This window comes from Lycium ferocissimum, chromosome 2, assembly GCF_029784015.1.
Source record: "Lycium ferocissimum isolate CSIRO_LF1 chromosome 2, AGI_CSIRO_Lferr_CH_V1, whole genome shotgun sequence".
In the NCBI taxonomy this organism is placed as follows: Eukaryota; Viridiplantae; Streptophyta; class Magnoliopsida; order Solanales; family Solanaceae; genus Lycium; species Lycium ferocissimum.
The window spans coordinates 65,835,018-65,852,164 of NC_081343.1; the positions used below are offsets into that span (position 1 = coordinate 65,835,018).

General features: G+C 35.7%; 2 protein-coding genes across 3 annotated transcripts; one reads left to right on the forward strand and one right to left on the reverse strand.

The window, feature by feature from the left end:
* The first annotated feature begins 1,095 nt into the window (after positions 1 to 1,095).
* Positions 1,096 to 11,637, forward strand: LOC132046881 (V-type proton ATPase subunit a3-like). 2 transcript variants are annotated; one of them, XM_059437693.1, is made up of 18 exons: positions 1,096 to 1,352; positions 2,431 to 2,475; positions 4,152 to 4,274; positions 4,350 to 4,457; positions 4,586 to 4,696; positions 4,771 to 4,944; positions 5,626 to 5,763; positions 6,180 to 6,287; positions 6,470 to 6,577; positions 6,845 to 6,993; positions 7,758 to 7,911; positions 8,798 to 8,958; positions 9,068 to 9,274; positions 9,385 to 9,568; positions 9,666 to 9,746; positions 9,841 to 10,034; positions 10,706 to 10,765; positions 11,042 to 11,637. In XM_059437693.1, the coding sequence occupies exons 1-18, from the start codon at positions 1,203 to 1,205 to the stop codon at positions 11,244 to 11,246; spliced, it is 2,460 nt and encodes an 819-aa protein (XP_059293676.1). In that variant the 5' UTR covers positions 1,096 to 1,202; the 3' UTR covers positions 11,247 to 11,637. The 2 variants fall into 2 exon arrangements, with proteins under 2 accessions (XP_059293676.1, XP_059293677.1); XM_059437694.1 differs by lacking the exon at positions 1,096 to 1,352 and adding an exon at positions 1,569 to 1,610.
* A 679-nt stretch (positions 11,638 to 12,316) lies between these two features.
* On the reverse strand, positions 12,317 to 15,341 carry LOC132046882 (cysteine protease RD19A-like). Its single transcript, XM_059437695.1, has 4 exons — positions 14,857 to 15,341; positions 14,209 to 14,328; positions 12,911 to 13,157; positions 12,317 to 12,769 (listed from the first exon to the last, which is right to left on the reverse strand). Exons 1-4 carry the CDS (start codon positions 15,295 to 15,297, stop codon positions 12,498 to 12,500), a joined length of 1,080 nt encoding a protein of 359 aa, XP_059293678.1. The 5' UTR covers positions 15,298 to 15,341; the 3' UTR covers positions 12,317 to 12,497.
* Positions 15,342 to 17,147: the final 1,806 nt, after the last annotated feature.

Below are 17,147 nucleotides of genomic sequence, written 5' to 3' on the forward strand. Positions count from 1 at the left end.
TGGCAACGAGAGAGAGGGATCGGGGGGATTGTGAAGGAGGAGGTTGAAAAAATGGAGAAAAGACATATGTTTGCGAGAGGGGGGGGGTTGGAAGAAGGAGAAAGGAAAAGAATAAGAAAGAAAAGGAAAAAGTTAATTTAAAATGGAAAATAAAATATTAAGAAAATAATATATCATCCAATCAATATATTACTATATTTTAGTGTTATTTTTTTCCTCCCACGCGCTTTTAAGAGATTTAAAAATTTAATTAACTGAAAGTTGTTAAGGGGTAAATAATACAACTATATGTAGAAGATAAAATTTATTACCAACGTAGAAGTAGATGCTTCATTAAATCTGTATGTCCGAACTGATAAATAAACGAAACTAATAAAGGTCGAAAATTGCACAGGTAGAATTTACAACATTCAGTCTCAACATAATAAATTTGTATTTTTCAACAGATCTTATGATGATTCCTTAGTATTGTTTGACTATTACAAAAGCCGTGGTTGATTTGCCATATAATATGTCATGTGAGCTTTTGCACTTGTAACAATTGAATTGGTCCATATAGCACAACGTGGCTCCATATAAAAGTTAAGAAATTAGTCTCTATGTTTTTGCACTGGTAAGCAACATGTTCTCGCAAAAAGTATTTTTCAAGACAAAAAATTGTTCCCAAAGTATGAGTATCCTACTTTTTGAAATATCAATGTATAAAATTTAATATTTTTACTATATTTGATTTACAATTTAAAAACCCGCATAACAAATATATGTAGAAGATAAAATAACTACTTTAAAAACATTTCGAGAAAATAATAATGAATAAGAAGTAACTCTTATTCAATAAATCTTGAAAATATAAGTTAAAATACAACAAGCATGTAAAAAGTGACAAATTAATATACCTTTTGAACATCAATGTATATCCTATGTTTTTTTTTGGATGATTTTCTTTAACATTTCGAGAAAATAAGTGAATAAGAAGTAACCCCAATTTAACAGGGGTATAGATGCATTCATAAAACGTATTTTTACATCAACTAATAATAAACCAACAAACGTGAATACTGTGGAAGCGGTAAGTAAGAAAGAAATACGTAATAAACTCAGCTACTCTTTTTTCTTACTGTGGATGTGATCCATATATCATTGAACAGAGAGGTGAGAAGAAAGTCAGAACAACAGAAACACAGATTTGAAACTGAAGTACAATGGCGGAGCAAGCGGGTGGAGGATGCTGTCCGCCTATGGATCTGTTCCGTTCTGAGTCTATGCAACTTGTCCAAATTATCATTCCGATTGAATCTGCTCACACAACTATCGATTATATTGGGGACATCGGACTTATTCAGTTCAAAGACGTGCGTTTCTACATTTCTCTACTCTTTGTGTGTTTAATTGTGTGATTTGTGTTTGCTGTATCGGATAATTGTGTAGACTTGCTGTTTGGATAGGTTTAGCCGAGCTTTTTGGAAGAATTTGAAAGATATAATTCAGAAAGGTGTAAAAAAAGAGATTAGTTACTTTTTTTTTTTTCTGTAACTCGTGCAAATCATTATTCCGATTGAATCTGGACAATTGATTATCTGGGGGAAATCGGACTAATTCAGTTCAAAGACGTGCGTTTGTTCATCTCTATACTTGCTTCTGTGTTTATTTGTGTGATTTGTGTTTGTTGTAATGTTGTCTAATTGTGTGGACAATAAATTATCTAGGGAAATCGGACTTATTCGGTTCAAAGACGTGTGTTTGTTCATCTCTATAATCTTTTCCTCTTTGTTTTGTGTGATTTATGGAAATGACTTACTTTGTTGTGTTCGCTGTATTGTTGTCTTGTAGTATTGGATAATTGTGTGGACTTGCTGTGTGGCTAGGGTTTAGCCGTGTTTTTCTACTTTTATTTCAGTTAATTTTGAAAGAATTTGAGAGATAGAATTCAGAAAAGTGTTAAGCTTATTATCTTCATTTCGATTGAATCTGCTCGCTGGACAATCGATTATCTTGGGGAATCGGACTTATTCAGTTCAAGGACGTGTGTTTGTGTATATTTGAAACTTTTGCAATTGTAGAAAAATTTCCATCTAAAGTTGACTCGTCTTTAATGCATCAGATTTATTGTAGTGTTGAAATTTAAGGAACATCATACTAAAAGAAAATGGCACCGCAATCTGAAAATATACACTGGGGTTACTTAGTTTTATCTACATCTTGGATGCTCTGCAATGACTTTGTTAGAACTCTATTACACGATTTTGTTTCCACACATAAATATGCAGGCTGTCTTTGTTATATTTATATTGTTGTAGGGGCCTTGGACTTGTTAATTGTAAGCAATCAAGTCGAATGACTGCGTATGCATATTATGTTGACTGTTTACTGGATTATGAAATTTTTATCTTTGCATTTTATTCGATTTATCCAATTTTCGTTTTCTTACAGTTGAATGCTGAAAAGAGCCCGTTTCAACGAACATATGCTACTCAGGTACCACAAAAGTTCACTCTGTTGTACTCTTACTTTGGTTTTCCATTCAGTCAAATTATTCCTTTTTTTTTTTTTGGTGAAGTAATTAAAATGTATTAGAATGGCATCAAGAAGATGCAGAGGTTACAACTAAGCATAGAGCTGCTTCAAACAAGAATTAACATGAAGCTAGCTGAGCAAAAATCTGTAAACCAGTCAAAAGATCCAAAAAGATATCCCTAAGACCCTACTGTGCTAGAGTTAGGGAGCTAACAAAATCCAAAAATTATCCACACTGTTTACAGGGGAGAAAAAGTGCCAACTGAAAAGAGTAACTAAACATCTAGCCTTAATGATACTTATGGAAGTTGATATTCCATCAAAACATCTGCAGTTTCTCTCTTTCCAAATACTCTAAAAGATTGCTGCTGGGATCATCCTCCAGATCCTTTTGATGGTCTTGTCAACTCTCCAGCATATTCAGCTAACATAAGCATCTTTGATGGAAAAAATGGCTACTTGTTTTTTGGGATTATCAGCTGTTACTTAAAGATAGGGGAAGGAGAATTATACAACAACATACCCAGTGAAATCCCACAAAATGGGGTCTGGGAGGGTAGGACAATTATGTTATTTATTATTTTTGTGGAAAAAAGAAGAAGAAGAAATCCTCTTGATGAGTAGAGAATTATATCAATATAACTTTTACCATTTCTAACTTTTACATTTTCTGTTGTTTTTTCCGTAAATCAGATTGTTGTATTTCTTTCTTGATGGATTATTCGATCATCGCTCTTTAGGACTAATTTTCCTCAGCATAGCATTAACTAGAGGGATTAGTGAAATTAACCTGATTAGTAAATCCTAGTCTGAGGGGGCGTAGATGTACTCATACCGTCCATATTGCTGTCTTGTTAACTTCTTTAAAGGATCTGACTCGTTTGGACTGAATAGAACCTTCTTTTGAATGACTGCCAATGCTATGAGCTCCCACAAAATTTCCTCATCTATTTTTTGTTTTTTCTCTAGAGTTGTACGAGAATAGTCACACCCTTTTGCTTGACAACAGGTAAAGACCAAAAGCTGTTCCCGCTCCTGTAGGGTAGATGCCGACCCTCTCTCCTTTCTACGAACACAATAATAATATGCACACCCTTTTGCATTCTTATCATGTCCGTTCCTCATGGTGAAGGGAAACAAACAAAAAGAGGAACAAGGGCAGGATGTGTGATCCTGCTGTCATTCTTTTACTTTTATTATTGGAATATGGGAGGACTCACACCAATTTGATCTAACTATTTGCTCCTCCCAATGAAGTAACTAACTAGACCTTAAGTGTCATGTTCAGTTTCAAATTAGAGACCTTAAAGTTCCAGCTGTGCATAAACAACAAAGGTATTGGTACTTCTGAATTTTCCATCAGGAACAGTTTATGTCTCGTGCTCATTTTTTTTATCAAGAGAACTTATTGGTTTGTGTCAAACTGAAAGCTCCAGTGAAGGTAGTAACTTGAATGGCTTTGAGCATAGATGTCACTGAGTCGCATATTGCTAGTGCCTGATACCTTTTTAATTGTAAAATATGGTTTGGTGCTGTCTTTAAAGATACTTGTATATCTTCATTTGCATAAACTCTTCTGCGCTCTTGCTATTCAGAATTGGTAACTCTATACATATAACACTGTGTTTATTGTAAAGATCAAAAGATGTGGAGAGATGGCTCGTAAATTACGTCTATTTAAGGAACAAATGTCCAAAGCGGGCTTGTTATCTTCTTCTACGTCTGCGACACAAGTTGACCTAAGCTTTGATGACCTTGAGGTATGTTTAGTCTATCTGTTTGTATGTAAGTTGCTTTTTTGCTCAATGGGTCAACACAGCTTGTTTGTGTACTAGGTCAAACTTGGAGATCTTGAATCAGAGCTGATTGAAATGAATGCTAATGGCGATAAGTTACAACGCTCCTACAATGAGCTTGTGGAATATAAACTTGTTTTGCAAAAGGTGCATTTTTTGGTTTACCAACAACAGAATAATTTCTAGAATTGCTTGGTTTCCTATTCGACTTTAAAAATGGATAGCTGATTGCCAATATAGTATACAACATTTTGAGCGTTCTATTTGTTTTCTAGGCTGGTGACTTTTTCCACATAGCACAGAGGAGTGCTGAAGCTCTACAACGAGAACAGGCATCAAGTCAAACTGGTGAACAATCATTAGAAACTCCTTTGTTATCAGACCAGGTAAACCTTGATATTTAGCAAATTGTGTAATTTCTTCCTTTGGAGTAACTTTGTCGTTGAATTTGAATTCTTAGGAAGCAGTGACTGATCCATCCAAGCAAGTTAAGTTGGGATTTACTACTGGACTTGTTCCGAGAGAAAAATCGATGGCCTTTGAGAGGATTCTCTTTCGTGCTACCCGGGGTAATGTGTTCTTGAGGCAGGCTGTAGTTGAAGAGCCTGTCACTGATCCTGCTTCTGGGGAGAAGGTACTCTTCATCTATTTTCTTCTGTAGGGCTATTCTCAATTATGCAGACAAAGGTCATAACCTTTGGGAAGATTCATGGACAAAAGTTGATTCACAAAGCATGTTCTGTTAGCTAGTAGTTTTAATCTTGTTTGCAACTCAATGAAGAGTTTCTGATCACACAAAATGAATGGGACACCTCCATGGAAAACTGGATGCTCGTGATATGACTTTGTTATCCATATGGTCCAATGAGATGTTTTTGAATGTGGATTTGGATTTTCCATAGTTTTATAGTGCTGCCAGCAAAATTTAAGTAGTTATTCTTTTTAGAATCCTTAATCAGTATCTACTCTTTGTCAGAAAGAAATGTTTTCTTTTGAAAATTTATTTGTTTCTTGTCAACTTTGTAAATCACAATTATCTAATGATATATATTTATATTTCCTGCTATATCGATATACTTGAAGAAAAGAATACTATTAGTAGCCATTTGACATGAAGATGTTATCATATCTCGGAGAAAAACTAAAAAAAAATGATTTCAGGCAGATGTTCTGCAACTTCTAATTTGATGTGAAGCATTGTTGATTACAGCTGCTCCCTACTAGCTACAATCAGAAACTTATTTTTCATTTTTGTTCTCGTTAGCTAACCAAAGTATGATTTCTTCTTCATTTCTTGTTCTTTGGGTAATTTCAGGTTGAGAAAAACGTATTTGCAGTCTTCTTTTCTGGTGAAAGAGCAAAGAGCAAAATTCTCAAAATATGTGAAGCTTTTGGAGCAAATCGTTATTCTATCCCCGAGGACCTTGGTAAACAGGCTCAGATGATTACTGAGGTATGCATCACATCCTTTATTTTTTATATTTTCTTTATTTTCCTAGGTCATCCTTGCTCCAGTTCCTTCCACCTATGTTAAATCCCTTCATTGCTATTATCAACTTAGTTAATTTTGAGCAATTGCTAATGAAAACAGCATCTGCGCTCAAATCTTGTGGTAAATTTGCATTTATAAGTCAAAAGGCACAATAAAAAGGAACCTATTCACGTATATGAGTAGAACATAATCTGACACAAAATCATCTATTTGTTAATGTTAACTATAATTCTCATAGTGTTATTGTCCAGATGAAGTTGCTTTCTTTCTAATCTGGCATCTCTGTATAACTGTTTTGTGAATGTCTGTCCGGTTGATACTTCTCATTTATTTGGAATACAAATGGAATGAAGTATGCCTACGATGTCCCTTTGCAGGTCTCCAGAAGAATCTCAGAGCTAAAGACAACCATAGATGCTGGCTTGGTGCATCGGGGAAATTTATTACAAACTATTGGTGAACAATATGATAGATGGAACAGTTTGGTTAGTCTTTGAACATGTAGAAATATTATTCTTCTCATTAGCAAGTCTTTTTAACTTTTTGGCAAAACCTATTTTAGCAAGTTTTGTTGTTTGTAGAACTTTTATTCCATAATTGATATGAATGGTTTAATGTTTGTCTATCAGTGTTTGTTCTATTAAGCACACCTTTTTAATTATTTTAGGTGAGGAAGGAGAAATCAATTTATCACACTCTCAATATGCTTAGCATTGACGTGACCAAAAAATGTCTGGTGGCTGAAGGTTGGAGTCCTGTTTTTGCATCCAAACAGGTGACTATATTTTTGTCTTTCATTTCTTGGTCTACTCGGGTTCACGTATAGGATGAGAGACTAACAGGAAGAGAAGAATGTAATTGTCTTATGATGAGATCTGATGATGTCATCTTGTAGTACAAAACTTCACTCCCTTCCCTTAACAATCAGAAAAAGACTTCTCTCCCTTTCCTTGATGTTTTCTTTTCAATTTGGTAGTAGAAAGATGTCCACTTCCTCATATATATAAGCATCTTGACTCAGTAAAGATATATGATTGTGCAGATTCAGGATGCGCTGCAGCGGGCAACACATGACTCAAATTCAGAAGTTGGTGCAATCTTCCGGGTTCTGCGAACCCGAGAGATGCCGCCTACATATTTTCGAACAAACAAATTTACATCTTCTTTTCAGGATATTGTTGATGCATACGGGTGGGTCCCCAGTCCCAAGTTTTAGATTCCTTTTACGAAAAGATTAAGCAATGCTTTTTGCCTTTTTCTCGTTTTAATAAAGAGAGCTGGTTGTTTTTATGGGTCAAGTATCTGTCTTCTGCAACTTGTAAAGAGACCGTAGATTCGTTGGTTGGAATCTACATTTGTAGGATATGTTCTTTTGGGGTAACTAAGATTAATATGAATTGCTATGCTAAAGAACCATACTCTACCTTATGTATCACTGAGTACCTGTCCCCTAAAGAATAACTAATATCTACAGTCATTTAGAAACTCAAATGCCTCCTGATTGTGAACAACTATAACTTAGCAATTCAAATTGCCAGCATCTTTTTTCTTAATTAAACAAACATTTTTTCCATAAAAATGAAAAGATTTGACTCAGCATACTGTGACCCCAGAACTTAGTTTTGGTGACATCAATCAATCATGTTTATATCCTTACATATTTAACGGGACCCTCTAAATTTTAAGTTTTCTTAGAACATATCTATCATATGGCCTAAAGAAGCCTATCACTATTTACTTCTGTAGAGTTTTAGCGGTGAATTCTGTTTATTCTTTGTGTTTGACAAATGGAAGTGATAGGACATACGAGGTCATAGGTGCTTGCATTTGGAGAATTACGCATCTTTCTTAAGTGATAGAAGTCCTAAGTTAGATTCAATGTTTACACTATTTCTAATACTTACTGTATGATATTATTAGTTTTCATATTCATGCTGTTTGGTTAACTGTTGCAGGGTGGCTAAATATCAGGAAGCAAATCCTGGTGTTTACACTATTGTCACATTTCCATTCCTTTTCGCAGTTATGTTTGGTGACTGGGGTCATGGTATCTGTCTGTTGCTTGCAACCCTATACTTCGTACTCAGTGAGAAGAAATTGTCCAGTCAGGTGACTACTGCATTTTGTTAGCTATTTATGTATTACAACTTACCTAGTTAGGTTAGTTCATAGACCCAATTGGGTATGTCTGATGTCTGTTACATCAGTTTGCTAAAAAGGGTCGGAATTACCCTTTATTTTCCTTGGAACAAACACTATAAAGAGTCCCCCATAAGAAAGCTTAGATTTGTTGTGTAGTGACTGCAACATGCTAAGAACTAGGTCAGCTTCTTACACTTCAATTGTAAAAAAAATAGATGTATTCAAAGTTCAATAAATTGGTGCAATGAAGACTTCTCTACCGATGTAATGCTGGAGGTTTTGGAGTCCTTACAGTTTTACAGGATTCACACTCAGCAATGCTTGTGTAGGATACAAGCTCTATCTTGTACCCAGCTATGCTTGTGTAGGATACAAGCTCTATGTTTTTAGTATTAATAAAATTACCTTATTCAGCAAAAACTAGGTCAGCTTCATAAGTGAGCAAGGGATTGGTATATGTTCATCAGGCAAGTGTTACTTGAGGTACCTTTAAAAGACACAGCCTTTTCATAGTTTCAACAAAGAAAAAAAGATCTACATGGGTTACAGTAATTAGGTTGACAATGTATAGCTCCAATGCAGTCGCTCAAAGGTTCTCCAATGTTAAGAACATTTTTGTTGGAAGATTAGAAGAAAATTTGAGTGCGTTGATCTAGTACGTTGTCCACATTTTCTTGTTATTCTCTTGTGCAGGTTCTGGTAAATTGGGATATATTTGGATTAAAAATATTCTTAAAAGTTAGAACCATTAGTTTGTTAAAGTTTATGGCATTGGCGGGATTTTTCCAAGTGAGTTAAGCCCTTGCAAATCGCTTTTATTTGAAGCATGATAGATAATGATTCATGAATGCAGAAACTTGGAGACATCATGGAGATGACTTTTGGAGGGCGATATGTGATATTTATGATGTCCCTCTTCTCAATATACACGGGCCTGATCTATAACGAGTTCTTCTCTGTGCCCTTTGAGTTATTTGGTAAATCAGCATATGGGTGTCGTGATCCTTCTTGCAGGTATAGATTTGTTATAATTAATTTTTGATAGGTGAGAGTTGTTTTCTTTATTAATACCTTCAGTGTCTATCTATTGCATGTTGGCTAATCCTAGTCGGCTTGATTGCAGGGATTCTACCTCTGCAGGCTTAATCAAAGTGCGTGACACTTATCCATTTGGTGTCGATCCAGCGTGGCATGGTTCACGTAGTGAGCTTCCATACCTCAACTCATTGAAGATGAAAATGTCTATCCTTATTGGGGTGGCCCAGATGAACCTTGGGATAATTCTGAGCTTTTTCAATGCTCTGTTCTTTCGCAATGGTGTAAACGTTTGGTAAGTTCCATTGCGTTCGGGTTACGGTCCCTAGATTTCTGGCAGCGTTATTTATATATTTGGATGTTGCAATCCTGATGTTAACAGTTAACCAAACTTTGCAATGTCAGGTGTCAATTTGTCCCCCAAATGATATTTTTGAATGCTCTGTTTGGATACCTGTCCGTCCTTATCATTGTGAAGTGGATCACCGGGTCCAAAGCTGATTTATACCATGTAATGATATACATGTTCCTTAGCCCGACAGATGAGCTCGGTGAAAACCAGCTTTTTGCTGGTCAGAAGTTAACCCAGGTTAACTATCCCTTCATAGCCATACTTTTCTCTCGATTTCTCTCATTTCGATTGGAGATGTATGATTTCACTTTGATTTTTGTTAATATTTGGCCAGCTTGTCCTGCTATTCTCAGCCCTTGTTGCTGTCCCATGGATGCTTCTTCCAAAGCCCTTCCTATTGAAAGCTCAACATGAAGTATGTTTGCTTGCCTTGTTTCTTTTTCCTTTTCACTTATTCATAAGCTTCTGTTTGTTGAATTATAATAATATATGGTTTGCTACTTATTCAGAGGCACCAAGGGCAGTCCTACACAGCACTTCAGGAGGCAGAAGAGTCTTTAATGGTGGAGAGTAGTGATGATTCTGGTCATCATGAGGAATTTGAGTTCAGTGAGATTTTTGTTCATCAGCTCATTCACACTATTGAATTTGTACTTGGAGCAGTCTCAAACACAGCTTCTTACCTTCGTCTGTGGGCTCTCAGGTATGCTCGATGAGTTAGGGTGTGTTGATCTGCTGCTTTACTTTAGTAACATAATTCTTTGTGTGCTTCTATTTTGGAAACCTTACTCATAATAGTTGTTGTGAATAGAGTTTAGTCAAAAGCTTTGTTGTTAGATTTTGAGATGTTGATTATTTGTTGGAATTATTAGCTATTATGGGTTTATGAGGTTATTGGAGAATGGAAGCTCTTCTTAAATCTCCATAAGCAGCGAGATGCTTTGTGTTTGATGAATAAGGGTCTGTTCAGAGGCCGTGAAGAGGGTGTATTGGATAGAGGCTGCACGGTGCTAAGGTTTCTGTGTTGAGATGTTATTAATAGGGGAGATGATATTGTCAAATTGCCCCACGCTTAGATTGAGGATAATCAATTTGATAATGGTACTGGAAATTAAAAATGCCCCCCCCCCCCCCGCGCGGCGGCCGAAACCAAAATTAATTGTATTAAAAGACCATATATCCTATACTTTGTTATAGTCGCCCAAAACACCCCGACTATTTCTGTGTATCCTATTCATAATTTGCATATTAGTTAATCCCCACGATATAAGCTACCTTGTATTATCTCATCGGTGGACCAAACTACCCCATATATATTATTACGTGTCACCTTTTTATTGACAACGAATAATTTCCTATGTTGCTTTTTTTCAGCCTTGCGCACTCTGAGCTGTCCACTGTATTTTATGAAAAGGTTCTTCTTCTCGCCTGGGGGTAAGTCATTCTATTTTCGTTAGCAAATAGCTTTCTACACTAGTTTTGGTGTCAGTTTAAATTGATCTGGCTTTGTGAAGTGGATCTGTGCTTAGGAAAAAAACATGGTTGGTTCTCTAAGAATGACCTCTCGAGTATCAAGTTTATATTTGCAGATCTCCAATATGTATAAATCTGAATGCCCCTAGGATTTAGCTGGCATGTAGTGGGCTGAATATTCCGGGAAGAAAATAGATATATTTAATCTGATATTAATACAGTCTTTATGCTCCTCAGGTACAACAATGTCTTAATTCTCATTGTTGGCATCATTGTGTTCATCTTTGCCACTGTCGGAGTGTTGTTGGTGATGGAAACGCTTAGTGCCTTCCTACATGCGTTGAGACTTCACTGGGTAGAGTTCCAAAATAAGTTTTATGAGGGAGATGGATACAAGTTTAGTCCTTTCACATTCTCATTGGTTGATGTGGAGGATGAATGAAGCAGCATCCAGGATTCTCAGAGATGAAGCTCTCGCTGTTCGTAAAAGGATGTGTATGTTTTTCTTTTTGCTTGAATGGTCATCTTAGTGGAGGGATAAGATTCTTTCTCCTTTTCATTTTTGGTGGGATGGAGCAGTATTCTGTGAGCACGCTCCACTCTATTTGTTTTATTGGCGCCGAGAGAAATAAGCATTTTGCATGTGAGGTTCACAGCAATGAAAGCAGCATCTGTGCAGCTGCAACTTTTAGTATAATAAGTTACTCCTATTTATTAATTGTATTGTTATGTTGTGTGATCCTGCAATAGTCACGAATTTGTGCAACAGATATGCTGGGATAGTTTGCCTGTAAATTAATCATTATCACCTATGTTTATGAGCTTTTCTATCAGTAATGAGACCATGTGAACACGTCCGTTCTTGGACGACTTACCCCCCTCCCCCCAACCCAAAATGGAAAAATAATACTAGTATGTATTTCCCCGGAACCCACTTGTGGGAAAATACTGGGTATGATGTCGTATATATTTCTTACTGGCAAGCGAACACCGTAATTGTCATGCATTAATGATCATCAGTTCCTTTTGCAATGCTGGTCCTGAGAACTTGGTTACATTCGTGCACAAATGGTTATGATCGAGACATTCTAGTTCTACTGGTTATCTGAAGGGCTTGATTGGAGACTACAAAATCAGTTTAGGTAATAGAGGTGTTGGGCACACCCAAGTTCCTATTGTAAAACAAAGAAGAAAAAGCCTGTGATTCGCATAGATCAGCAGCACAAGATTTACCTCCCAATTTTAGTTTTTGGGCAATGGCTGAGTATCACCTCGGTGGTACGATTAAATTACTACAGGATCAACTGACCCGTCTCCGTCATTTTCTACACTATGTTCGATTGGATTCATAAACATATCACGCAAATTAATTTGGGGGTTATTTTCCCACTTCGAGCAACATTAATCTGATCCTCTTGATGCAAATTAATTGGACATCTTTTTTAACTAATCTCAATGGCATCGATGTCAACTAATCTCATTGAATTAATTGGCCATCTTTTTGAACTAATCTCAATGACAAATGTGCTTTATTTTGGAGTTTCTTGAATTGAAACAATGAAATAGAAGCTTATCTTTTTCTTTGAAGCAACAACAATTCGCATGTCCCAAATGATTGATGGGTCCTGGAAAATACTAGCTACACTTAATTTACATTAATAGTGTAGTCTGTAAAAATAGACGTTAAATTTCGCTATGAGCTGGTACTAACAGCTGCAACTGTTGAAACCATTGAATCCACTCCACAAACATTGCGGCCTCTACAGATTTTGTAGTATCCACTTTCTCCCCATTTTTCTCCCCACGAGTTCTTGATGATCCAGTACGGTTTCTCTTTCATTCGAATGGGAGAAAAGCCAGTACCATAACCAACTAATAAGACACCATGATCCAAATTCTTAGAGCATATATATGGGCAGGAGACTCCGCCAACATAAGTCTGCATGAACACTGCATTGATAGCAACTGCAAGCCAAGAAACAGCAACACTTTCAGAATTAGTTTACATCAATGAAAAGTTCAAAGCCATTAGCACAAGAAGAGTAATAATAAGAGATCCTAAAAGGCAGTTTCAAGTAAATGGAGAATGTTTGAGAGGCCATTTACCAGCGAGAGGGCCATTCTTGACAAGATTAGCAGCAATTTGCTCCTCATCAAGTGAGACAACACTAAAGTTAGCAACTTTAGCTGCAACTTTGGTGTTGTCAAATTTGCAGGTTGCCTTATCAGTGCCAGTGTATGGATAATCTTCTTCTCGCATAAGTCCACCAGCTTTGAGAGTGTATTCAAAGGCACTATTCATTAGCCCACCACTGCACCCAGCGTCGCAAGAACCTTTTTCTTCTGGATCACACTGCAGAGAATACAAGCCAAGTTAGTCTAGACTTATATTTTTCAAGGAGATTGGGGACACAGAAAATTCCAAGTAAGAATTCCATTTGAGATTTGACACAATGGAGTAAACACTGCAAGGTAGAAACTCTTATTATTATACCGTCTTCAATCCCAATTCTGATTAAAAAATTGCATGCTGAAAATAGCAATAAATTAAGACTACGCTAAGCAAAGTGCTGTTTTATATTTGAAACTTCAGCTCTTCAAGAACTGTTAAATAAAATTCACCCAACCACGTTGGCATACACGAGCTTAACTTGAAACTTCAACTTCTGTTAAAATAATCATAAAAACAAGCAGCCTCCTCGTGGTCTAAAACAAATTATAAATATTTCGGTGATCTCATTAAGGGTAATGAGAAGTTTAAAGTTAAATTATTTTTAAATATAGAAACTTATTATTTATACTTTAAACCATATCAACTAAGCGTGTTCCATACTTAAAGTGAGACAGAACCATAGCAAGCACTTTATGTGCTGTTTAGTATCCTTGACGCTATCAATTCTCTTCCTTAAAACTGATGCAACAACATATAGCGTCTCCTCCAAATATGCTACCACCCATAATCAGTTACATGCGGAGGGAAAGAAAAAAAGGACTGTACAACATAGCACTATAAAGCCAGAACAAAATAAAATGTTTATGCTGAATAGTACTAGTATTTCCAACCGAAAGTTTTCCAATACCAAGGAAAAAAATTTAAAATCTTCTCAAATATTATGTACACAAAAAGCATGCAAAGTGTGGTTGAAAATCATAAAGTTTCAAGTTTAAATCTGCGCGGGAACAAAAACACTAGATAATTTCTTCTAACTTGGACAAAGTTACCTACTGTAGGTAGAAAATACTTGTGAAGTTAGCAGAAATGCATTCACGAAAGCTAACCCGAACAATACAATTACTATAAAACAAGTTATTTAACACACAACTAGTCCGTGAGAAAAGCTGTAATAAAGTAATTTAATAAATTGAGGATACGCCTATGCGCAATAGAATGAACATCAACTAACCTCGTGATCACAGTCCACAAGTTGCTGCTCGCTAAGGCTTGTCAGCTTCCCTGTTGCAAGAAAGTTGGCACCTTCTAACGCACCAGTCGTGCTAAACGACCAGCATGACCCGCATGAACCCTAGTTTTTTCAATTACACAACATCAATTACGTAATTATATACATTTTTTTTTTTTGGAACTGGTACTAAATTATATACATAAACTGGTACTAAATTATATACTAAAACTGGTAATTATATACATTAATTAGAGAGACCATGGCCAAAATGTGAACCATCACCATCTACGTATTAAAACACACCTAGTTGAGTATATATGATAGTTCAGTTAGGAAGAAGGATCAACGGATATTTGGCCTAGTTAGCTTCGAGGTGTGTTTAGTTCAGAAAAATGAAACAACTACTCCCTGCTTTCCAATTTATGCCATATTATACTAGATTAAATATTTGTGTAGCGGTAAATCGATCTCATAAATTTAAATTGTTTTTAAATATAAAAAGATGACAATTTTTTGAGACAAAAAATTAGGACAGAGGGAGTAATAATTAGGGTGTGAAACTCGCGAAACAGAGTAGTTATGTTTTTGAGCATTAACTCTTAATTATAATCAATAGTGCACGTATCAATTTCGTAAAGAGAAACGTACCTGATTCTTTACTGGCGTGACGGCACCATGTTCTCTCCAATCAAAATCCTTCGGAAGATCCTCCGTTGGAAGAACCGGAGCTTTATTCGCATCAGAAGGTAACCGTAACCTGCGGTTAACGCCGGTAAAGCTCCGTCGGAATTCCGCCGGCGTCAGATCGGAAAACTGAGTAACGCCGTGTACAGCAGACGGATCAAGCTGCTGGTGACGCATTGCACGGCGCAAGTTAGCCTTAAATACCGAGAATCTGTAATCATGCTCCTCATTAGAGGCGTACGTTTTGCCGAAATTTTTCTTAAATATCGTGAAGTGATGATCGTGATTATGATCATTATCGTCGTTAACCACTTGACGGATTAAAATATCGTCGTTAGCGGACACTAATAACGACGTCGTTAAGAGGATAGAGAACAGGAAAAGGAAAGAGAAACGAAGAGCCATTGTTGATTTATGAGTTATGTTTTCCGTTTTCTCTGAGTTGAGTTTCATTTGCTATATATAGGAGAAGAGAATATGTATGTATCCACTAGTCTCCGAAAAGTAGAAGGTTGCTTAGCGGGGAGGTGAATAACATCCAATAGAAAAATGCCACGTGGTGGATAGTTATTAGTTGAGGGATAGTAGTTGCTTCTCGGCGTGGGTTTGGGTAGTTTATCAGTTTTGAGTCGTTCTCGGAAATATATAAGAAACGGAAAGACCGAAAGTAACAAATTTATACTTAAAGTTGTTGCCTTTAACAAACAAAGGTCTTCCCAAAAGCAAAACATAAAAATTAAATAAAGAACAATTATTAGTTTATAATTCAAAATAAGTGTTCACTTAATCTTTAACGCACCCTTTAAAATAAATTTAAATCCTAAAAAAATTGTTTGACTAAACTACTTTTAATTAAATGCTACCTAGTTAATATAGTTTTTCTGATTACATAGAAATTCACTTATCTGAATAGGGATAAATATGGAAAAAAAAAAATTAACTTTTTTTATTATATAAGTGGTCATTATTTTAAATTAAAATAAAAAAATTAAGCGAACACTTATTATGGACCGGAAGGAGTATTCATTTTGTATGTTTCTTAATTGAAAAAGTGTTGACGAATTGTATGTTAGAATCTTGGTTTTGTACTCAATTCTCATCATCACTTAGTCAGCATCAAATTTCAAGCTTCGGCCAAGAAGCTAAATAAAGTTGTCAACTTGAATTATTGAAACCGAATGGTGATGAAAGAGGATTTCAATTGTTGCAAGTGCTTGCAAACAGAAACGGTAGAATAATAACTGTAGAAAGAGACGCACTAAGAATTTGAAATTTATGAGTTTCTAATTAATCAAATTTTAAAAGATATGTAGTAATTTATAAGTGCATAAGGGGAATCAAATCCTCCTCGAGGAGGGCAGCGAAACTTTAGCAGATTTCATTTTTGTTGCTGGACCAAGAGCCTATTTTTGTTACTAGGTTCCCAACAGATGTTTCTTATTATCTTATACATATTTAATGGATTTCTCAATATAAATACATAATTTGCACAAAAATTACTAAATTTCTAAAAACCCATGCCTGATATCCTAAATTCGCCCCCGACTATAGTTAACAACTTAGCATACCATATAGAGAGAGAGAAAAAGATGGATATCATATATAATGGAACTCCGATATGAAATTTAGAAGGAAAAAATAGAGTTTGAAATTAATTTTCACCAAAATAGTCCAAATTTAAGTCTTCATACGTGCAATGATGTAATAGTTCAACTTTAATATCTACAATGGCTCCATAAACGTATTGACGAAGGGCATTAACGAATTCAATAATGACTCATCCGAATATAGCTATTTTCTTGTGTCATTTGACCAAAAGCGACTGAGAGTAGATTGAAAGAAAGTCCTATTACTTATTAGGATTACAATAATACGGGATCAACTAATAATGAAATTATTGACTGGATATTATTTATTCGTATATGACAAAAAATATGAACTTAGTTTTATACTAGATAAACTTTTGTTTTTAATTTTAACTTGTCTTTCTTCAAAGACTTCGGAAGAAGAGTTGGAGAAGGGAAACCAGGAAGAATTAACTAAAGGTGACTTTTTAGTTATGAAATTAGTATAGGTGACTTGTGGGGACCATTTCATCTCAAAACCCATTTAAATATGAGATTAAGATAATTGAGGTTCAAAGTGTATTTTTTCAAAACTTCTTAATCTTTTATAAAATACAAAAAGATCCCAACTTAATTCAAAAAACCCACTAACCCCCCTTCTCATCCTCCCACCCCTCCCCCCAGCCCCAC

Excerpts from the sequence above, each read along its gene's own strand:
- LOC132046881 (XM_059437693.1), top strand. The coding sequence starts at position 1,203 with ATGGCGGAGCAAGCGGGTGGAGGATGCTGTCCGCCTATGGATCTGTTC. Across the intron at positions 4,697-4,770 it reads CTCCTTTGTTATCAGACCAG|GAAGCAGTGACTGATCCATC; the intron begins GTAAACCTTGAT and ends TTGAATTCTTAG. Across the intron at positions 4,945-5,625 it reads ATCCTGCTTCTGGGGAGAAG|GTTGAGAAAAACGTATTTGC; the intron begins GTACTCTTCATC and ends GGGTAATTTCAG.
- LOC132046882 (XM_059437695.1), bottom strand. The coding sequence starts at position 15,297 with ATGGCTCTTCGTTTCTCTTTCCTTTTCCTGTTCTCTATCCTCTTAACG. Across the intron at positions 14,329-14,856 it reads TCACGCCAGTAAAGAATCAG|GGTTCATGCGGGTCATGCTG; the intron begins GTACGTTTCTCT and ends TGAAAAAACTAG. Across the intron at positions 12,770-12,910 it reads CAAGAATGGCCCTCTCGCTG|TTGCTATCAATGCAGTGTTC; the intron begins GTAAATGGCCTC and ends CTTGGCTTGCAG.